Below are 16,238 nucleotides of genomic sequence, written 5' to 3'. Positions count from 1 at the left end.
TTCAGGCTGTTTGATTGCATTTCAAAAAATGCTTTGAAAAATATTTTCTAGTGTTTGGTTGTATTCTTGAAAATACTATAGAAAACACATTTTCTACTTGTTGCTCACATTTTCTCAGCTTCCAAACAAATATATAATATCATTTCTCAGTTCACAAACACAAAAGAAACAAAACCCAAAGAAAAAAAATCATCAAATCCGGTCAAAAGGCAAAGGCGTGTGGGTCAGCGCAGTGCTGCGATCTTTGCTTGAGGCGAAAGCGTGTGGGTTCGAAGGCGAAGGCAACGGCGAAGGCACTTGAAGCGACTGGGTTCGATCTTTGCTTGATCGGTGCGGTGCTGCAATCGACGACGAGATGATCTTGGCGGGACAATCTCAGCGGGACGATCTTGAAGGCATGATCTCGCTAGCACGTCTGGGGGTTGGGGTGCGATCTCCACTCCTTCTTCTTGCTCTTTCTCTCTCTCTCTTTGGGTGTCTGTGATCCGGAAATGATTTGAAATGAAGATATAAACGGAAATGATTTTATGGGTGTTTTGGGTTATTTTACGATCAAAGGGGAAAAGTATTTCAGTTGACTGAATTTCCTAGTTCAACCAAATACTCAAGTTTTACGAAAAAAATATTTCCGAAAGCAATTTGAAGCCAAAACAAACCCAGTCTTAAAAAGAATATACTACATAAGCATGCATAGTGCATGTCAATGATGACTGTTTGTGAGAAAATGGTCTCCAACTTTGTTTATTTATTTTAAATTTTTTGGGGGGCAGGAAAAAAATTTTAAAAATAAATAAATAAGTAGGACCATCTTTAGCAATTTACAGCTGACACCGGATCTTTTTAAGTGGGAACACAAATATCTTTTTGTCAATATATTCAAATATCTTTTCTTTTGTCAATATAAATAATATCTTTTGTCAATCCTTCAATTGTATCTCAAAAATATCTCCCATCCCATCATCTCGTGTTTTTAAATCAGAAATCTCTATATTATTATTTTATTATTATATTCATCGAGGAAGAGGGAGAGAAAAAAATTAAAATTAAAATGTCTACGGCATGCCTTCCTCTGTTCGCTGCCAGTACTCCTTCAATCACAAGATTCACAACAAAGAAATTAACCCAAAAAAAAATCAGTCCGTTCAATGCAACTGCTAGAAAGCTGTACAGAAATTCGATGACCTGCAAAGCTGCTGCCGCTGCTTCCTCTTCAAGTTCAATCATGGACTTTGATCTCTATGATCTTCTTGGCGTAGATAGCTCTTCTCATCAGTCGCAGATAAAACTGGCGTATCGGACGCTGCAGAAGCGGTGCCACCCTGACATTGCTGGGCCAGCAGGACATGACATGGCTATCATACTCAATGAAGTTTACTCCATCCTTTCTGATCCTAACTTACGTTCAGCTTATGATAAGGTTTGTGTGGTTACGTTCAGCTTATATGATAAGGTTTGAACTTTTGTTTTTATCATTTTATCCAAACTAACAACAACAACAAATAATAATATCATTGATTATAACCTAGCATGACATTATTAATTATAGCGATTCACTAAAATATGGCTCCTTTAGTTTGAAGACTTTTGTTTGCTTTATTATTATTATTTTTAGAGTCAATTTAGTTTTGTTTAATATGACTATTTGTTATACTTGATTATATGCCAACAAGATCTGTCATTATGTGTAACCAACCATTTCGAAAGATCTGTCACCATGTGTAACCAAGCATTTCGAAAGATCTAATGCATCTGTAGAATAGTTTGGTGGTCAAGGCGTTTGTCTTTTTATTTTTGGCTCATAAATTTGCCATTGCTTCAAAATATTCAAGGATCTTGACAAACCATAGAGCTCGTCTACTTTTTGTATCAATGTTAATAAAAAATATAAATAGTTTAAAATTGAATTAGTTCTATTATAGGTTAAGTTTGTTGAGACTTAAGTTTTTTTTTTTTTTTTTTTTAGAAACAAACACACACACACAAGAGAGGGAAATAGGGTTTTAACACAAAGCTACACCATGACTCCATTCAAAAAACATGGTTTGTCAAGACTAAAGTTAAAACCAAATTTGGTGGAAAATTTACACGAAAAAAATAAATAAATAAATCAGTTTTAAAATTTTTTGGGGTATGGATATGTAAGTGAAAACACCAATTTTTATTCTTGGAATGGAAGATGCACTAGAAAGAATCAAATTTAAACCTATTTTTTATGAGAACATATATATAGTCAAATTTAAAACAATTATTGTGAACCATAACTTTTCCCAAACTATAAGGGTAAAAATTAGATACAATAAATTAGGTGCAGTACATTAAGATCCGCAATTGAATTCAAACATTTGGCTATATTGGGAATGATGTAATCTTTTCTAAGAATAATTAAATTCAAAATAACTAAGTGTTATTTAATTGAGGACTGTAATATATTATACATAAAGTACTATATCTAATTTTTATCTAAAAACTTTATATATAACATACCAAGTACCGTCCTTGAAGTGTTGAAAATGAAAATAGCTTGGGAAAAGAGTGATCAGAGTTGTTTTTTTTTTTGGAGCGAGAGAGAGAAATTGAACCTTGTAATCTTCTCTATGTTCCAATTCTCCATCTATGAGAAACAACATTGACCTTTAGAAACGGAAAGTCGAAGTAATTTTGGAAGATAGCAGGTTGAAGCACAAATGGTGGCTGAAGTCCTAGACATTTCCCTATTTCTGTACAAAACATAGGCCAAAAGCACCAAAAGTTCAAATGTAACAATCTTGGAAACTATAAACAGTGTGTAATTTCTCATTCATGTTGAAACTTTCAGTAACTCTTAAAGCATGTATATCTAGTCTAAATGTCTACGATAGTGTGAATGCTTAGGTAATTATATGATTGAGAATTCCTTTTGACTTTGAAAAGGAATGGTGCAGGAGCAAGCCAAAATTGCAGAACTTAGAGGTTACACAGGCAAACCTATATACTCAGCATGGTTTGGATTGGAAAACGAACAAAGAGCAGTATTTGTTGATGAAGTCAAGTGCGTAGGCTGCTTGAAATGTGCCTTATTTGCTGAAAAGACATTTGCTATTGAATCGGTTTATGGAAGAGCCAGAGTTGTTGCACAGTGGGCTGACTCTGAACACAAGATCCAAGAGGCCATAGGAGCATGTCCAGTTGATTGCATCTCGTGAGTATATATTTTACTCCAGCTACCTAGCTCATTTGCTCAAGTGTTATGATCTTTAACTTATACTTGAGGAGTATCTATTTTCATTCATTATATTGCTAATTAATGATATCATGGCTAAATAATAATCTCCCTCAACTTAATTAATTAATAATGATTTTTAGAGTGAAATCAGAAGTAATTAATACATCATGAAGAAGTATATGTTGTAATTAATAGTAATTGATGAATATTAGTACATATTAAGATTATAGTTAGAAAAGAAAGGAATTCCAATTTCTTTTTTTTTTTTTTTTTTTTTGACAGAAGGAATTCGAATTTCTTTATTAATATATATGTGTGTTCTTCTATATTTAGAAAAAAAAAAAAATTAATGGCTAATATATATAGGATTGTGGAGAGGTCAAACCTAGCAGCTCTAGAATTCTTAATGTCGAAGCAACCACGCGGCAATGTAAGAGTGGGCATGGGTAATGCAGCAGGAGCGCGGGTCTCAAATATCTTTGTAGATGTCAAAAAATTCCAGACCAGATTTGAGGATGCAATGGAAAAAGCTTCTTCACGACACCCCAAGGTTAGTTTCCTTTCCACGTACTAATTAATTATTAATGGGCAACGGCTACAGGCTATTTCTATCTCCCAGAATGTTATAAGGAAATTTATTTACAAACTAAAATTATGGCATTTATAGAATTTATATATATATATATATTTATTTTTTATCTGCTAGCTACTAGGTCCATATATAAATATAATTTTACTATTCAATTAATTAATATGTTCCAGAAATTCTTGAGCATCGATGGATTCGAGGGGCCTGGTTGGTTGTTTTTTGCTGTCTTGGACAGTAACTGATATGCTGACTTCGTGGAATACACCCCATTGTTTGTCTCCTTCCATATTCTGCGGTCATCCGGCCTTCTTGAGCTTAGTGGAATACAAAGAATCTCCTGAGCATCAAAAGGTAGAAATTCACCCCGAATTCGATCTTCATCCCAGCTGGTACCATTTTCAGTCATCAAAGCACAAGCCCTAGTATTCATAGGGAAGTGATTTTGGGGAGAAAGAACTTTGCTGTAGTGTAAACCTGGCAGCCACTTATCACCTCTGATCAGCACACTACGACCATCACCAATCCTCCAATAAGACCCCATTTCAACCATTTGGCGAGCCTTTAGTATGCTCTGCCATGCATACGATCCATTGGTCTTGACCCTGTCATCCATGATTGAGCAAGTAGGAAGAACCTGGCTTTAAAGACCTTGTAGAACAGGGAATCCTGATTGTGTAGTAGCCCCCATACTTGTTTTCCAAGGAGGGCAAGGTTGAAGTTTTCGATATCTCGAAATCCCAAACCACCTTGGCATTTAGGGAGACAAAGTTTATTCCACGCCAACCAATGAGTTTTGCGTTGCTCACCTTTGTAATCCCACTAGAATTTTCGAACGAGAGACTCAATATCCTTGCATAAGGTTCTTGGTAATTTAAAGCAATTCATGGAGTATGTTGGCATGACTTGCAAGATAGATTTGATTAGTACTTCCCTACCCGCCTTTTAGAGTAGTTTCTCCTTCCAACCTTAAATTTTTTGCCAAATCCTCTCACGAATGTAGCTAAAGCTTTGCTTATTCCCTCTGCCCACAAAGGACGGTAGGCCTAGGTATTTATCAAATTGATGAGAGACTGAAACACTCAATCTGCCTTTAATTGAATTTCTGACCTGCTGGTTTGTATTGGAGCTGAAAAAAAGCTGAGTTTTATCATGATTGATCCTTTGACCCGATGCCCTTTCGTACTTATCTAATAATTCCAAAACAGTATTGCATTCCTGGCTCTTTGCTTTACAGAACAATAAGCTATCGTCTGCGAAAAATAAGTGAGTCACTTTGGGACCCTCCCGACATAAGGAAACTCCTGTGATGGTTCCACTGACCTCTGCTTGCTTAATAAGGGCATGTAATCCTTCTACGCACAAAAGGAAAAGATAAGGTGACAACAGGTACTCTTGCCGGAGATTGCGTTGGGGGTGGATTAAACCATATGGTGCACCATTAATCAATATCAAAAAGGATAAAGTGCTAATACAGGATTTAATCAAGTCAATCCATTTCCTATCAAAACCTAATTTGTCCATTAAATTTACCAGAAAGGTCCACTCAACCTGGTCGTATGCCTACTCATATCAAGTTTTAAGGCCATAGAACCTGTTTTTCCAGTCCTCTAGTTTTTCAGGTGGTGTAAGGTTTCAAAGGCTATCAGGATGTTGTCTGTGATAAGGCGATTGGATAGGAATGCGCTTTGGGATTCAGAGACTAGTTTTGGGAGGCATTTTTTGAGGCGGTTGGCTATGTTTTTGTAGATTAGTTTTTATATGACATTACAAAGGCTTATGGGTCGCAAGTCTTTGGCTGTTTCAGGGGATTTTGTTTTGGGAATGAGGCTTATGAAATGTATGGTTTATTTTTGGTGGAATGGTTCTTGAGTTTAGAACAAAGAGAGTGGCAGAGAGGACATCAGGACCAAGAATATTCCAAAAATGTTTGAAGAAAATAGGGGGTATACCGTCTGGACCGGGTGCTGAAATGGACTTCATTTGTTTCAATGCAGCCTCTACCTCACTTGCCATGTACTCTCTGGTCAACTCCAGATTCATTTGTGGCGTACTTTTCTTTCAATCCCTTGAAGGATAGGTTCGAAGTTGGAAGGTGCTGTTGTTGTAAACAGTTCACTGAAATAAGAGGCCATCATCTCTCCAATCTTCTGCTCATCCTCAACAACCCGACCATCTTCACAAGTCAGTTTGGAGATGAAGTTCCTCCGATTTCGTTGGGTTGCTTGGCTATGAAAATAGCTAGTGTTGAGGTCACCAGCCTTAAGCCACTCCACCCTCAATCTTTGGTGCCACATAGCGTCCGCCTTGACCATTAAATCATACACTTCCCCTTTGAGAATCCGAAGTTGCTCATGATTTTGTCCTGTCATCGATAAGGCTTCAGCCTGAGCTAATAACTTCGTCTTCTTCTCTAATAAGCTTCGGATATGGCCAAAAGAGAGTCTATTCCAAGTTTTCAGTTTTATGCAGCATGCTTCCACCTTTGTAACGAGCCTGTTTATGGGATTGCCCCAATTTTGTTCATCCCAAGCATCCTTGATCACCCCCTTGCACCAGTCATCTTTCATCCACATCACTTCAAATCGGAAAGGCCTGCCTCTCTTGTAAAAGCGCACATTCTCATCATCAGAACAGATCCACAACGAACAGTGGTCAGATAGGGATCCCGAAATGTGATGAACCCACACTGTGAGAAATTTTTGAGACCAAGATGCAGTAGCCACTCCCCTGTCTAATCTGATCCATGTAACAACCCCATCAAATTGATTGTTGCACCATGTAAACAGTGATCCAACATATCCCAAATCCCTGAAACCACAGAAATTTAAAGCCCCTCTGAACTCCACCATTTGCCTCTCAGGCCGCAATGCCCCACCCATTTTTTCCCCTGCCTTAACTATCTCATTGAAATCACCTACACAAAGCCAAGGTAAATCCATTTGGAGATAGAGGTGCTTGAGTAGTGCCCAAGAGTGTTCCCGGTTGGCTGTTTCTGGGTCTCCATAGAAACCGGTAATTCGCCAGGCGTCATCCACTCCTGGGTCTACTACAACATGAAAAGGAACCTAGCTCGAAGGAAAATCATTACTAATGACTTATGCCATGATCAACCTGAAGATGCCATTCACACATTGTGGGATTGCTATGGGGTCAAAGAGATTTGGTGGAAGGAAGAGGTATGCAAACCATTTCTCTTTGAGGGATTTGTGAATTTCCAGGATCTTTTCTTGGGAATCCTTAAGGCACAAGATCCTCACCTCGCCGAGCGATTTGCATTTATTTCCAGTAGTATCTGGTACAAAAGAAATGCTGTTAGAACTGGTTCTCCCTCCCTGCCCTATTCAATGATCCATACCGAGGCCATGGAGCGCTCACAGGAATTCCAAGGGGTCCAAGAAATGCCTACGACTCCTATCCAACCTTCAGTACCAACCCATTGGTCCACTCCCCCTAATTCTTGGTGTAAAGCTAATTTCGATGGGGCTGTTTTCCAAGAACTAGGAGCAGCAGGCTTGGGAGTGGTTATAAGGGACCATGAAGGTAACGTGATTGGAGCTCTATCCGAAAGAATTGCTCTACCTCCTTCTGTTGAAGATGTTGAAGGTATTGCAGGTAGAAGGGCGATTTCTTTTGCTGCAGAAATTGGTCTCCGAAAGGTAATCTTTGAAGGAGATGCGGTAAGCATAATAAACTCCCTCAACACAGAGGATTAGTGCTTGGCCTCTTTTGGTCATCTCATTGAGGATTCTAGATAGTTGGCAGCAAGTTTCAGAGCTTTTGCATTTACTCATGTAAAACGAAAGGGAAACAGAGTAGCTGATAAGTTAGCTAAGCTTGCAAGAGAGTCCCATTTTCCTCAAAGTTGGGTAAAATGGCATCCATAATGATGCTATCAACCTTGTATTGTTTGACAGCAGTCTCTATTGATCTTTAATTGAATGAAATTATTTCTTTCTCAAAAAAAATAAATAATAATTAATATGTTTTTCTGTGTGTCCGTCAGGAAACAGACCTCCAAAGAGAAGCTCGAATGTCAGCAATTCAAGCAATTAGATCAATCTCAAATTGGTTATACTGGCAATCACCTATTGCAGGAGGAGGAGGGGGATCCACACCTGCGTCGTCACAAAATAATCTGACATACGTTTCTCATAATAAATCTAGTGAGCCAAGCATGGACAAGCTTCGAGAAGCAGCAGCTGCCAGAAAGCAAGCAGGAGGAATGACTTGTCGGATCTCATCAAACTATATGTATCACGAGGATTATTGGATTCCATCAATCTATGCTCTTCCAGCTTCAACTCAAGTCGTCAGCTATAATGCCTCAACTACCCAAAAATCCTCTCCACCTACTAAAGAATACAAGGATAAAAACTATAGAGTAGATGATGACAATCAGAAGAAACCCGTAATATGGGGAGTACTACCAATGATAACAGCAACAATTGCTTCAGTTATAGTTTGGTTACAAGTTGGAGAAGGGACTGTTGGTGGATTAAAACAACATATAGGTGGCTCTTTGGCTTTGGACATCGTTAACAGCTCTTGGTCACAGGTTATGTTAGCAGGGATTACTTGGTACATCATTGGGATTGTAATAATTGAACTTGTGGAAGTCATTCAAAGTAGACGAAGGTTATAGGGAAAGAAATCAAACGATTTAGAAGGTAAACGTAAATCCATTTGTATACAAAAGAACTTAATTAAACCATATGATATATACGTACTGAAAATTATTTGGAGATCAGTTCTCACATAGTATTCAACAAGCAATGACACTAATTCAATCAATGTTCCATCTAAACAATCCTCTCATTTTTATTTTTGATGAGAAAAGGAACAACCTATGCTAGTCAATAATAGCAACAAAGGAAAGATTTGCATTTGCTATACACCAGTATGTATTTTTGTGTCTCAATTAATTTCTAGGCAGTCAATATTCATGAATCTTTTAGAAAAATGATATAAAATTCTAAATGAAGTTGATAAAATTTCCACCATTGTGGGTGAGGGTGGTTGAATAAAAGGTAAAGTAAAATTACTCCCCTAGTTAATTATCTTTTAAAAAAAAAAAAAAAATTGTGTGTAAAATTCACTTCTTACAAAATTGATAGTCATGATTCTTTGTGAAAATTTAGTTTTCACAAATATAAAAAATGTATAGTATTGTATCATTTAAAGTTAAATATCATCGATTATTTGGTGAAATAAGATCTTAAATACATAGTACCATGCATGTATACATTAATTTGTTAAAGTTTTTATTATATTATATTTTCTAAATTTTATGAAAACGATAGCAGTTTTAAAGATTAAAATTTATCAGAATATAAGGATGGTAAAAGAAAAAGAAATGGAGGACAGTCCGCCGCCCATATTCCAACAGAATCTCTCAAGAGAGCCTCTTTGGCTAGTAGACGAGAAGCATGGTTACTAACACTATTGGTGAAATTGAAAATGACCATTCTAAATCTTGAAGTTGTAATGTTCCAAAAATAGCTAAATTTGGTTTAGTTTGTTGTAGTACAGTAAATAATATATGCAGCACAATCGCCTTCAAAAGTGACATCTTGTAAGCCCAAGTCGATTGCAAAATGCAAAGGCTTGTAGAGCCCCTTCTGCTGCTACTATGTTAATCTTTAAAGTGTAAGAAGATGAGGGAGGGGGACTCCAAGTAGAGCTTTGTGCTGGTTGCCTCTCTGATTCTCTCTCCAAAATTGTATGATTGTTAATGGTAAGCCCTCTTTTCTTTTCTATCCCATACTAGATCATTTCTAGAATTCCAAATCATAATCATCCAGGCTGCAACAAAGATTTCCTGGATTTCGTCTAGTTTGAACAGCTAGCTGAGGCTTATCCCCACAAAATCATCTGCAAATTAAGCATTGGGACCAGAGATGGACCTACGTTGGGGCTGAGGGGCCCATCTCCCCCCAGGAGTGAGCAATTGACCCGGCCCACCCGAAAACCCGACCCGACCTGAGATGTTTTGGGCAGGTCTGAGGATATTCGGGTCGGGTTTCAAGTCTTATTTTTGGGTTCAGTTCGGTATCGGGTCAGGCGTCGGGTCATATAAATTCACTTGTCTAAACCCGATTTTTTCTTTTGAAAAAAACCCTACTCTCTCCACCTCCCTCAGCTCTTCGTCTCTGTGTAAGTCAAATATATTGCTTTATGTACAAACTGTAAATAGAGTTGAAATTCTTTGTGGGTTTTTGAATTGATTATCAGAATCATTCCAATTAGATTTATCATCTCTGTGTGTTTGCTCTTTGATTGGTTTCTGAGAAAACTGTGAAAGAAAAAATGAACTTAAAATTCGGGTTTTCATATTTTTCTCACTTTTGGGGTGTTGCTAGTGGTGTTATTTTTCGTGGGTTGAACTCAAAATTTAAACTTTTTTGGTTCGTTCCCCACATTTTCTTGGCAACCAAACATAGGATTAGTCTTGTAAAACTTTTTGGTAGATATTCACCCCTAGTTTCTTGTTAATTTAGTTGGGTTTTTAATACTTTCAGATTTTGGGCCTTTTTTTTTTTTTTTTAAATGTGAATACCCTGTTTAGGTTTGATTTTCTTGCATTTTGTGATGTGGGTTTTGCTTGAATCATTTTTTTAAAGACCAATTTCGATTTTTTTTTTCCAGGTTTTTAACTAAAGAGCTGTGCTCCTCTGCCTCTCTCACTGAGTTCTCTTTATGTGTGTAACAGTGTAAGTCATCCACTCATCCTTCTCTTTGTTGGGTTTTTTTTTTTTTTTTTTTCCTTCTTAATTTCCTTGTCTTAGTCTTTGATTTTGGGAGTTTTTACATCTTATTAGTGCATTAAATGGAATTTAATATATATTGTTGTTTTAAAATGTTTTAAAGCTTTTTTGGAAGTGAAGTTAGCTTCACCTTTAGCAGCATCACCTTCACCATCAAACACTATTACAAATCATGACTGATCTGCCTACAAACATTGGTAAGTTTTGCTTCTGCATTTATTACTTGAGCTGCTGTTCCAATACGCTGCCTCTCTCTGTACCTATTAGCTCCCATCTGGAATATTTCTTGATGATTACTAAAAATTTGGATTATTTTTTATGTTAATGCCCAAATCATTTTTATTGCAATTATGTTTTTACAGTTATTATTATTGTTACATGTTCCACTAGTATATTCTTGAAAGAAGAACTTGAGAAATATTTTCTTGTGCATGTTAAAATATCCAAGCATCATGTTTCATTTCTTATTGTAGGGATTGGCGCTGTTAGGTTTCTCAACCCAAGTTGGAATTTATGTGGGATTACTGGCTGTAGCATTGGGCAAATCTGGTCAAGATCCAGTTTTAAAAGCCTTTCTTGCTGATCGGTTGGGTAGTAGGGAAGACCACAAAGACGAGGAAAAAACCAGTGCAGATGCAGAGCCCACTTAATATTTTCTTCTTTGTTTGTGTTTGTGGGTTGGCCCTTTTTGTCTTATTTGGTTTAAGGCTCTCTCTATTTTGTTGAAGTATCTGAATTTTAGCTGGTTAAATTGTTATTTGGATTATAATTTGTTTTTTTGATTGGTATTATTTTGGTTGGTTCTATTTAGAGTTTGTGTTTTCTAGGTGATTAGATTGAAATTTGATGCAAGTGAATTGCATTGACATGCATGGCATACTCCTTTGTAGAGAATCAATGTATCAGTTCTTGCTCTCCCTCCATTGGAACTTATTACAGAAATTTGGTGTCAGTGTAATTGTGTAATATATATCAATACAGCACAAAGACGGTATAACTCTTCATGTTCTGCTCAATGTGAATAGCTTTGATATGGAGGATATCACCAGTTAGCAAGCAAAAAAAAAAAAAAAAAAGTGTCCAACCCGAGACCCGGAAAAGTGACCCAATTACAGACCCGATTTTCGGGTCGGATCGGGTATCGGGTCACATTAAACCCGACCCGACCCAAAAGATTTTGAAAAAAAATATAGAATAGCGTATCTAACTAGAAAAAAAAAAAAAACTTATATATATATATATATATTTTTTTTTTTTTTTTTGGCTCCCCTTTCCAAAATATTTACATATAATCTCACGAAAACAAAAAATAAAATAAAAAATTTGCTCCAACCTTTTGCCCGTTGGATATTGATCCAAGAATAAGTAGAAAATTTTTAGGTTTAAACAAAGGGTCCGTTTGGATAGCATTTATTGTTGCCGAAAGTTGATAAAAACTGATTGTTGTTGAAAACACTATAGCAAAATAATTTTTAAATATGTGAATAGTGTTGTAGAAGAACCCTCTTTTAATATTAAATATTGTATGAATAGTGCGTGAATAGTAAGTAAACAGTGCACATACTGTTCACGCACAGTAAATTTTGTCCTCCCAAAGTCAACAAAGTGCAGCAAAAAAAAAAAAAAAAAAAAAAAAAGAAGGTAAAACGCAACTTTACTTTGAGTAGCAAAACTTGCTATCCAAATGCAGGCAAAATAGACTGCCCCAAGAACAACATTAATAACCTTTAGACAAACAAAAATTAACTACAAAATAAATCACAAATCCAGTATAAACAAAAACAAAACAATTAGAAATTCCCAACTTTACCCATTTAATTTTTCTCTCTCAGTCTTACTGCTTTCATTCTTCCTCCATTCCACACTGCCTTTGACATTAGATCCACAAACTAGTCAGCAATCGCATATCACAGGCTCACTGTCTCAGGTTGGTATCCTCTGGTCTACTTTTCACACTTGTACACAAGTTGAATTGGCTAAGGTATGGTCTTCTCTTCTTAGTTGATTTCTCTTCACTGATTAGAGTTTATTTCGCCTCTCTCACTAGTGTAGTGGTGTGTCTCTTTTTTTTTTGGTTGATGGAACTGCGAACTGGTGTGTCGTTCCCTTTTTCTTTATCCTTTTTTCGGTTTTATTTCTTCCTCAGCTTAAGTTACATGCTTTTTCCTCAAAAAAAAAAAAAGCTTAAGTTATTTACACGCACACTTCTTTTTATAAAAGAATAGAAATTGAACTTTTCAACTGCTTGTCCAATAATCTTGTTTGGTGAGCAAGTTCTAACACATATTTTCACATTTTAAACAATCTTACACATATTTCAACACATTTTTTCACCTATACGTATATCAAAAACACTCAAACAACATTACTTAAACTGCTCTACCAAACGGGCTTAAGAGTAATATTAAAGTGTGGCCTAGACTGCATATGGACCGTGCACCCAACCCAAGTACCACCGCTCTAAGATAAACACTTATGGAAAGTTGTTTGGGCTATGTGTGTGCCTCAAAAGATGAAGAATTTTATGTGGAGGGCCTGCTATAATGCCATGCCGACGAAGCAAGCTTTGGTGAAGAGAGCTATCATCAACGACCCAACATGTGACAAATGCGGACTTGCCACTGAAAGTCCATTGCACGCATTATGGTCTTGCTCAGGGATTGATGTTGTGTGGGCTGACTAGACCTTGTGGGATTTCAGGAATCATGTTGGTTTCAGTGACTTTAAGCAGTTGGTGACATGGATAGTAGAAGAAGGGAAAGAAATAGAGCTGTTCACATTTACAGTCTGGGCAATCTAGAATCAACGCAATCAGGTTTGGGTCCGTGTACCAGCTATTGCGCTTCACCACGTTGCTGAGGCATCACAATCATCCTTGGCTGAATACCATTCTAGATTATTGAATACCGAGTTACAAGTTGAGCCACGTAGCAATCATTCACAAACAAGATGGATGCCTCCTCCAGAAAACTTGGTTAAGATAAACTTTGACAGCGCAGTGTTCTTAAAGGAAAATATTTCAGGGATCGGTGTGGTGGTCAGAGATGAAAATGGTTTGGTTTTGGGCTCCTCCAGCAGGCGTTTGTCCCAAGCTTACAATGCAATGGAGTTTGAAGCATTGGCAGCAACTACAGCCTTAGTTTTCGCAAGTAAGTTAGGTGTAAGATATGCTATCCTAGAGGGGGACTCTTTGGCTGTCATCAAAGCTTTGAAAGAGTCTGAGTACCCTTTATCTCCATTAGGCCTTTTACTGGAAGATGTAAGAATGTTCTCACAAAGATTTGACACAATGCTTTACTCTCATACAAAAAGAGAAGGCAACACTACAAAAAAGGGGGTCTATAGCTGCATTTCAAAAACGCGACTATAGACTCCAAAAACGCAACCATAGGATATAACCACATTTACAAACCAGGCATATACTATGTAGCAATAGCCCCCTGCGGGTCTATAGCCGCGTTTTTTAACCGCGGCTATAGACTAAGACCTATAGCTGCGTTTTTAAAAAACACATCTACAAACCCACTTTGAGCTGTTTATAGCTGTGGTTAGAGGCTGCGGACCTATAGCTGCGTTTTTAAAAACGCGACTATAGGTTTTTTTTTTCCCTAGAAAGTTGAAAATTGAAATCAAAAAAATTCAAAATCAAACACAAACCCAGAAAATTCAAAATCAAACACAACATATTCATAATACAAACACACCCAGAAAATTCAAAATCAAACACAAACCCAAAAAATTCAAAATCAAACCCAACCCTAGAAAATTAAAAATCAAACACAACATACTCACAATACAAACACATCCAGAAAATTCAAAATCAAACACCACGTGCACCAAAATATAAGAACACAAACCCAATCACTTCTCATTCAACAAAACCAACCCAAATCTAATACTAATTCCATTCAAGGAACACAAAAGCACAAGCTTAGAAACACAAAAGAAACAAGCTCAAGAACACAAACTCATTTAAACATAAACACAATATCAGCAACACAATAGCACAAATTCAAGCACAAATCCAAAAAATTCAAAATCAAAACTCAAATCCAAATCAAGACATGGGCACAAATATTGCTAGAATATCCACTTCATTCAAAAATTTCAGCATTTCCTCCATTTTCTTACTAACTAAACATAAAATAACAAAAAAAAAATAGAGAAATAAGGGAAGGGAAAGAAGGCTAACGGGTGTGGGTGGGTCAGCAAAGAAACAAAGACAAAAAAAAAAAAAAAAAGTTGTGCTGGAATGAAGAAGAAAAAAAAAAAAAAGAGAAAGAGAAAGAAGGAAGAGTCAGGGGCGTGACTTGAAGAGAAGAGAGAAAGAAACTCAGGAAAGTACAAAAATAATGACCAAAGAAAGAAAAAATGAGAGTGGGGGTAGGTGGAAAAGTGGGGATGTCATATGGTGGGGTTTTTTTTGTTACCTATAGCCGCATTTTAAAAAACGCGGCTATAGGTCCTCCTTTAAAAAAAAAAATTATCCGCTATATAGTGAAGGCCATCCTTTTAAAATATATATATTATTTGGCTGGATTATAGCCGCGTTTTTGAAAACACAGCTAGAGGTCCACTTTTAAAAAATACATACGGACCTATAGCCGCGTTTTCTATAGCTCCTCCATTTAAAAAAAAAAAAAAATTTATTCGGCCGTATATTGTAGGCCATCCTTTTAAAAAATATATATTATTTGACGGGACCTATAGCCGCGTTTTCATTGGTCCACCTTTTAAAAAGTACATATGGACCTATAGTCGCGTTTTTAAAAAAGCAGCTATAGCTCCTCCTTAAAAAAATTATTAGGCTACACCTATAGCTGCATTTTTTAAACACGGCTATAGGGCCTATCAAAAAAATGCAGCTAAAGACACTTACAAACGCGGCTATAGAGTTCGCCTATAGCCATGCTATAACCGCGTTTCTTAGAAATGCGGCTATAGGTTAAGTCTATAGCCGCGTTTATAGGTGAACTCTATAACTGCGTTTTTTTAGTGCAATTCTGTAGCACATAGCTTGGCTAGACATGCTATTAGCATACCAGATTTTTTTGTGTGGATGGAGGATGTTCCACCACACATTCAGAATTTTGTACAAGCTAATTTGGCTTCATTCAGTTAATAAAGCTCAGGTCTTCATTCTCAAAAAAAAAAAAAAAAAAAACAAACAAACAAAAAAAAAAAAAAAAAAAAAAAAAAAAAAAACAAAAAAAAAAAACAAAAAAAAAATTAATAATTGATAATTTGTTTTCTTTTCCAAGGTTAACAATTGACAATGTGTTTTTTTTTTTCTTTAATGTTTGTTTGTTTGTTGATAAGTCCAATAAATTATCGTTATTAATTTTATTGTGACTTGTGCGATTTTTTTTTTTTTTTTTTTTTTTGTATTCGTAGATTATGAAAAGTGAATAGCAACGTTTGATTTTTTTTCAAAAGAAAAAATATAATATAAATAATTCGCACGCCAATGTTTGATGTTAAAACATTGCTAAACTTTATTATTAATGTCCTAATTTTTGAAAATTCTTCAAAGAAAATTGAAAAATCACCACGGCACAAGTATCAATCTAACTTTGGTTTGTATTCGGCCCCCTCATATTCGAATCTTGATTTCGTCCCTAATTAAGACAATATGCATGCATCCCACAAGAGCACTTGAAAGTGCTGGGTTTAAGGCATCATA

At 36.3% G+C, this 16,238-nt stretch overlaps 1 protein-coding gene and 1 long non-coding RNA gene across 2 annotated transcripts; both read left to right on the top strand.

Moving 5' to 3' along the window:
- Window positions 1–944: 944 nt before the first annotated feature.
- Window positions 945–8,533, top strand: LOC111993430 (chaperone protein dnaJ C76, chloroplastic). The gene is made up of 4 exons (XM_065775021.1): window positions 945–1,417; window positions 2,922–3,178; window positions 3,569–3,752; window positions 7,795–8,533. The coding sequence occupies exons 1-4, from the start codon at window positions 1,049–1,051 to the stop codon at window positions 8,431–8,433; spliced, it is 1,449 nt and encodes a 482-aa protein (XP_065631093.1). The 5' UTR covers window positions 945–1,048; the 3' UTR covers window positions 8,434–8,533.
- Window positions 8,534–9,771: 1,238 nt separating this feature from the next.
- On the top strand, window positions 9,772–11,564 carry LOC111993407 (uncharacterized). Its single transcript, XR_002880973.2, has 4 exons — window positions 9,772–9,944; window positions 10,437–10,501; window positions 10,659–10,752; window positions 11,029–11,564. It is a non-coding gene; the product is annotated as an uncharacterized LOC111993407 (long non-coding RNA).
- The last annotated feature ends 4,674 nt before the right edge of the window (window positions 11,565–16,238 follow it).

The sequence above is a fragment of the Quercus suber genome, unplaced genomic scaffold (genome assembly GCF_002906115.3).
Source record: "Quercus suber isolate HL8 unplaced genomic scaffold, Cork oak 2.0 scaffold_103, whole genome shotgun sequence".
Lineage (NCBI taxonomy): Eukaryota > Viridiplantae > Streptophyta > Magnoliopsida > Fagales > Fagaceae > Quercus > Quercus suber.
The sequence above is the reverse complement of the archived record's forward strand: the minus strand, read 5'-3'. Positions and strand labels throughout refer to the sequence as shown.

Bases quoted from the DNA above. Each gene is read 5' to 3' on its own strand.
- LOC111993430 (XM_065775021.1), top strand. From the start codon at position 1,049: ATGTCTACGGCATGCCTTCCTCTGTTCGCTGCCAGTACTCCTTCAATC. The intron at 1,418-2,921 runs GTTTGTGTGGTT...GGAATGGTGCAG, and splicing joins TACGTTCAGCTTATGATAAG to GAGCAAGCCAAAATTGCAGA. The intron at 3,753-7,794 runs GTTAGTTTCCTT...TGTGTCCGTCAG, and splicing joins CTTCTTCACGACACCCCAAG to GAAACAGACCTCCAAAGAGA.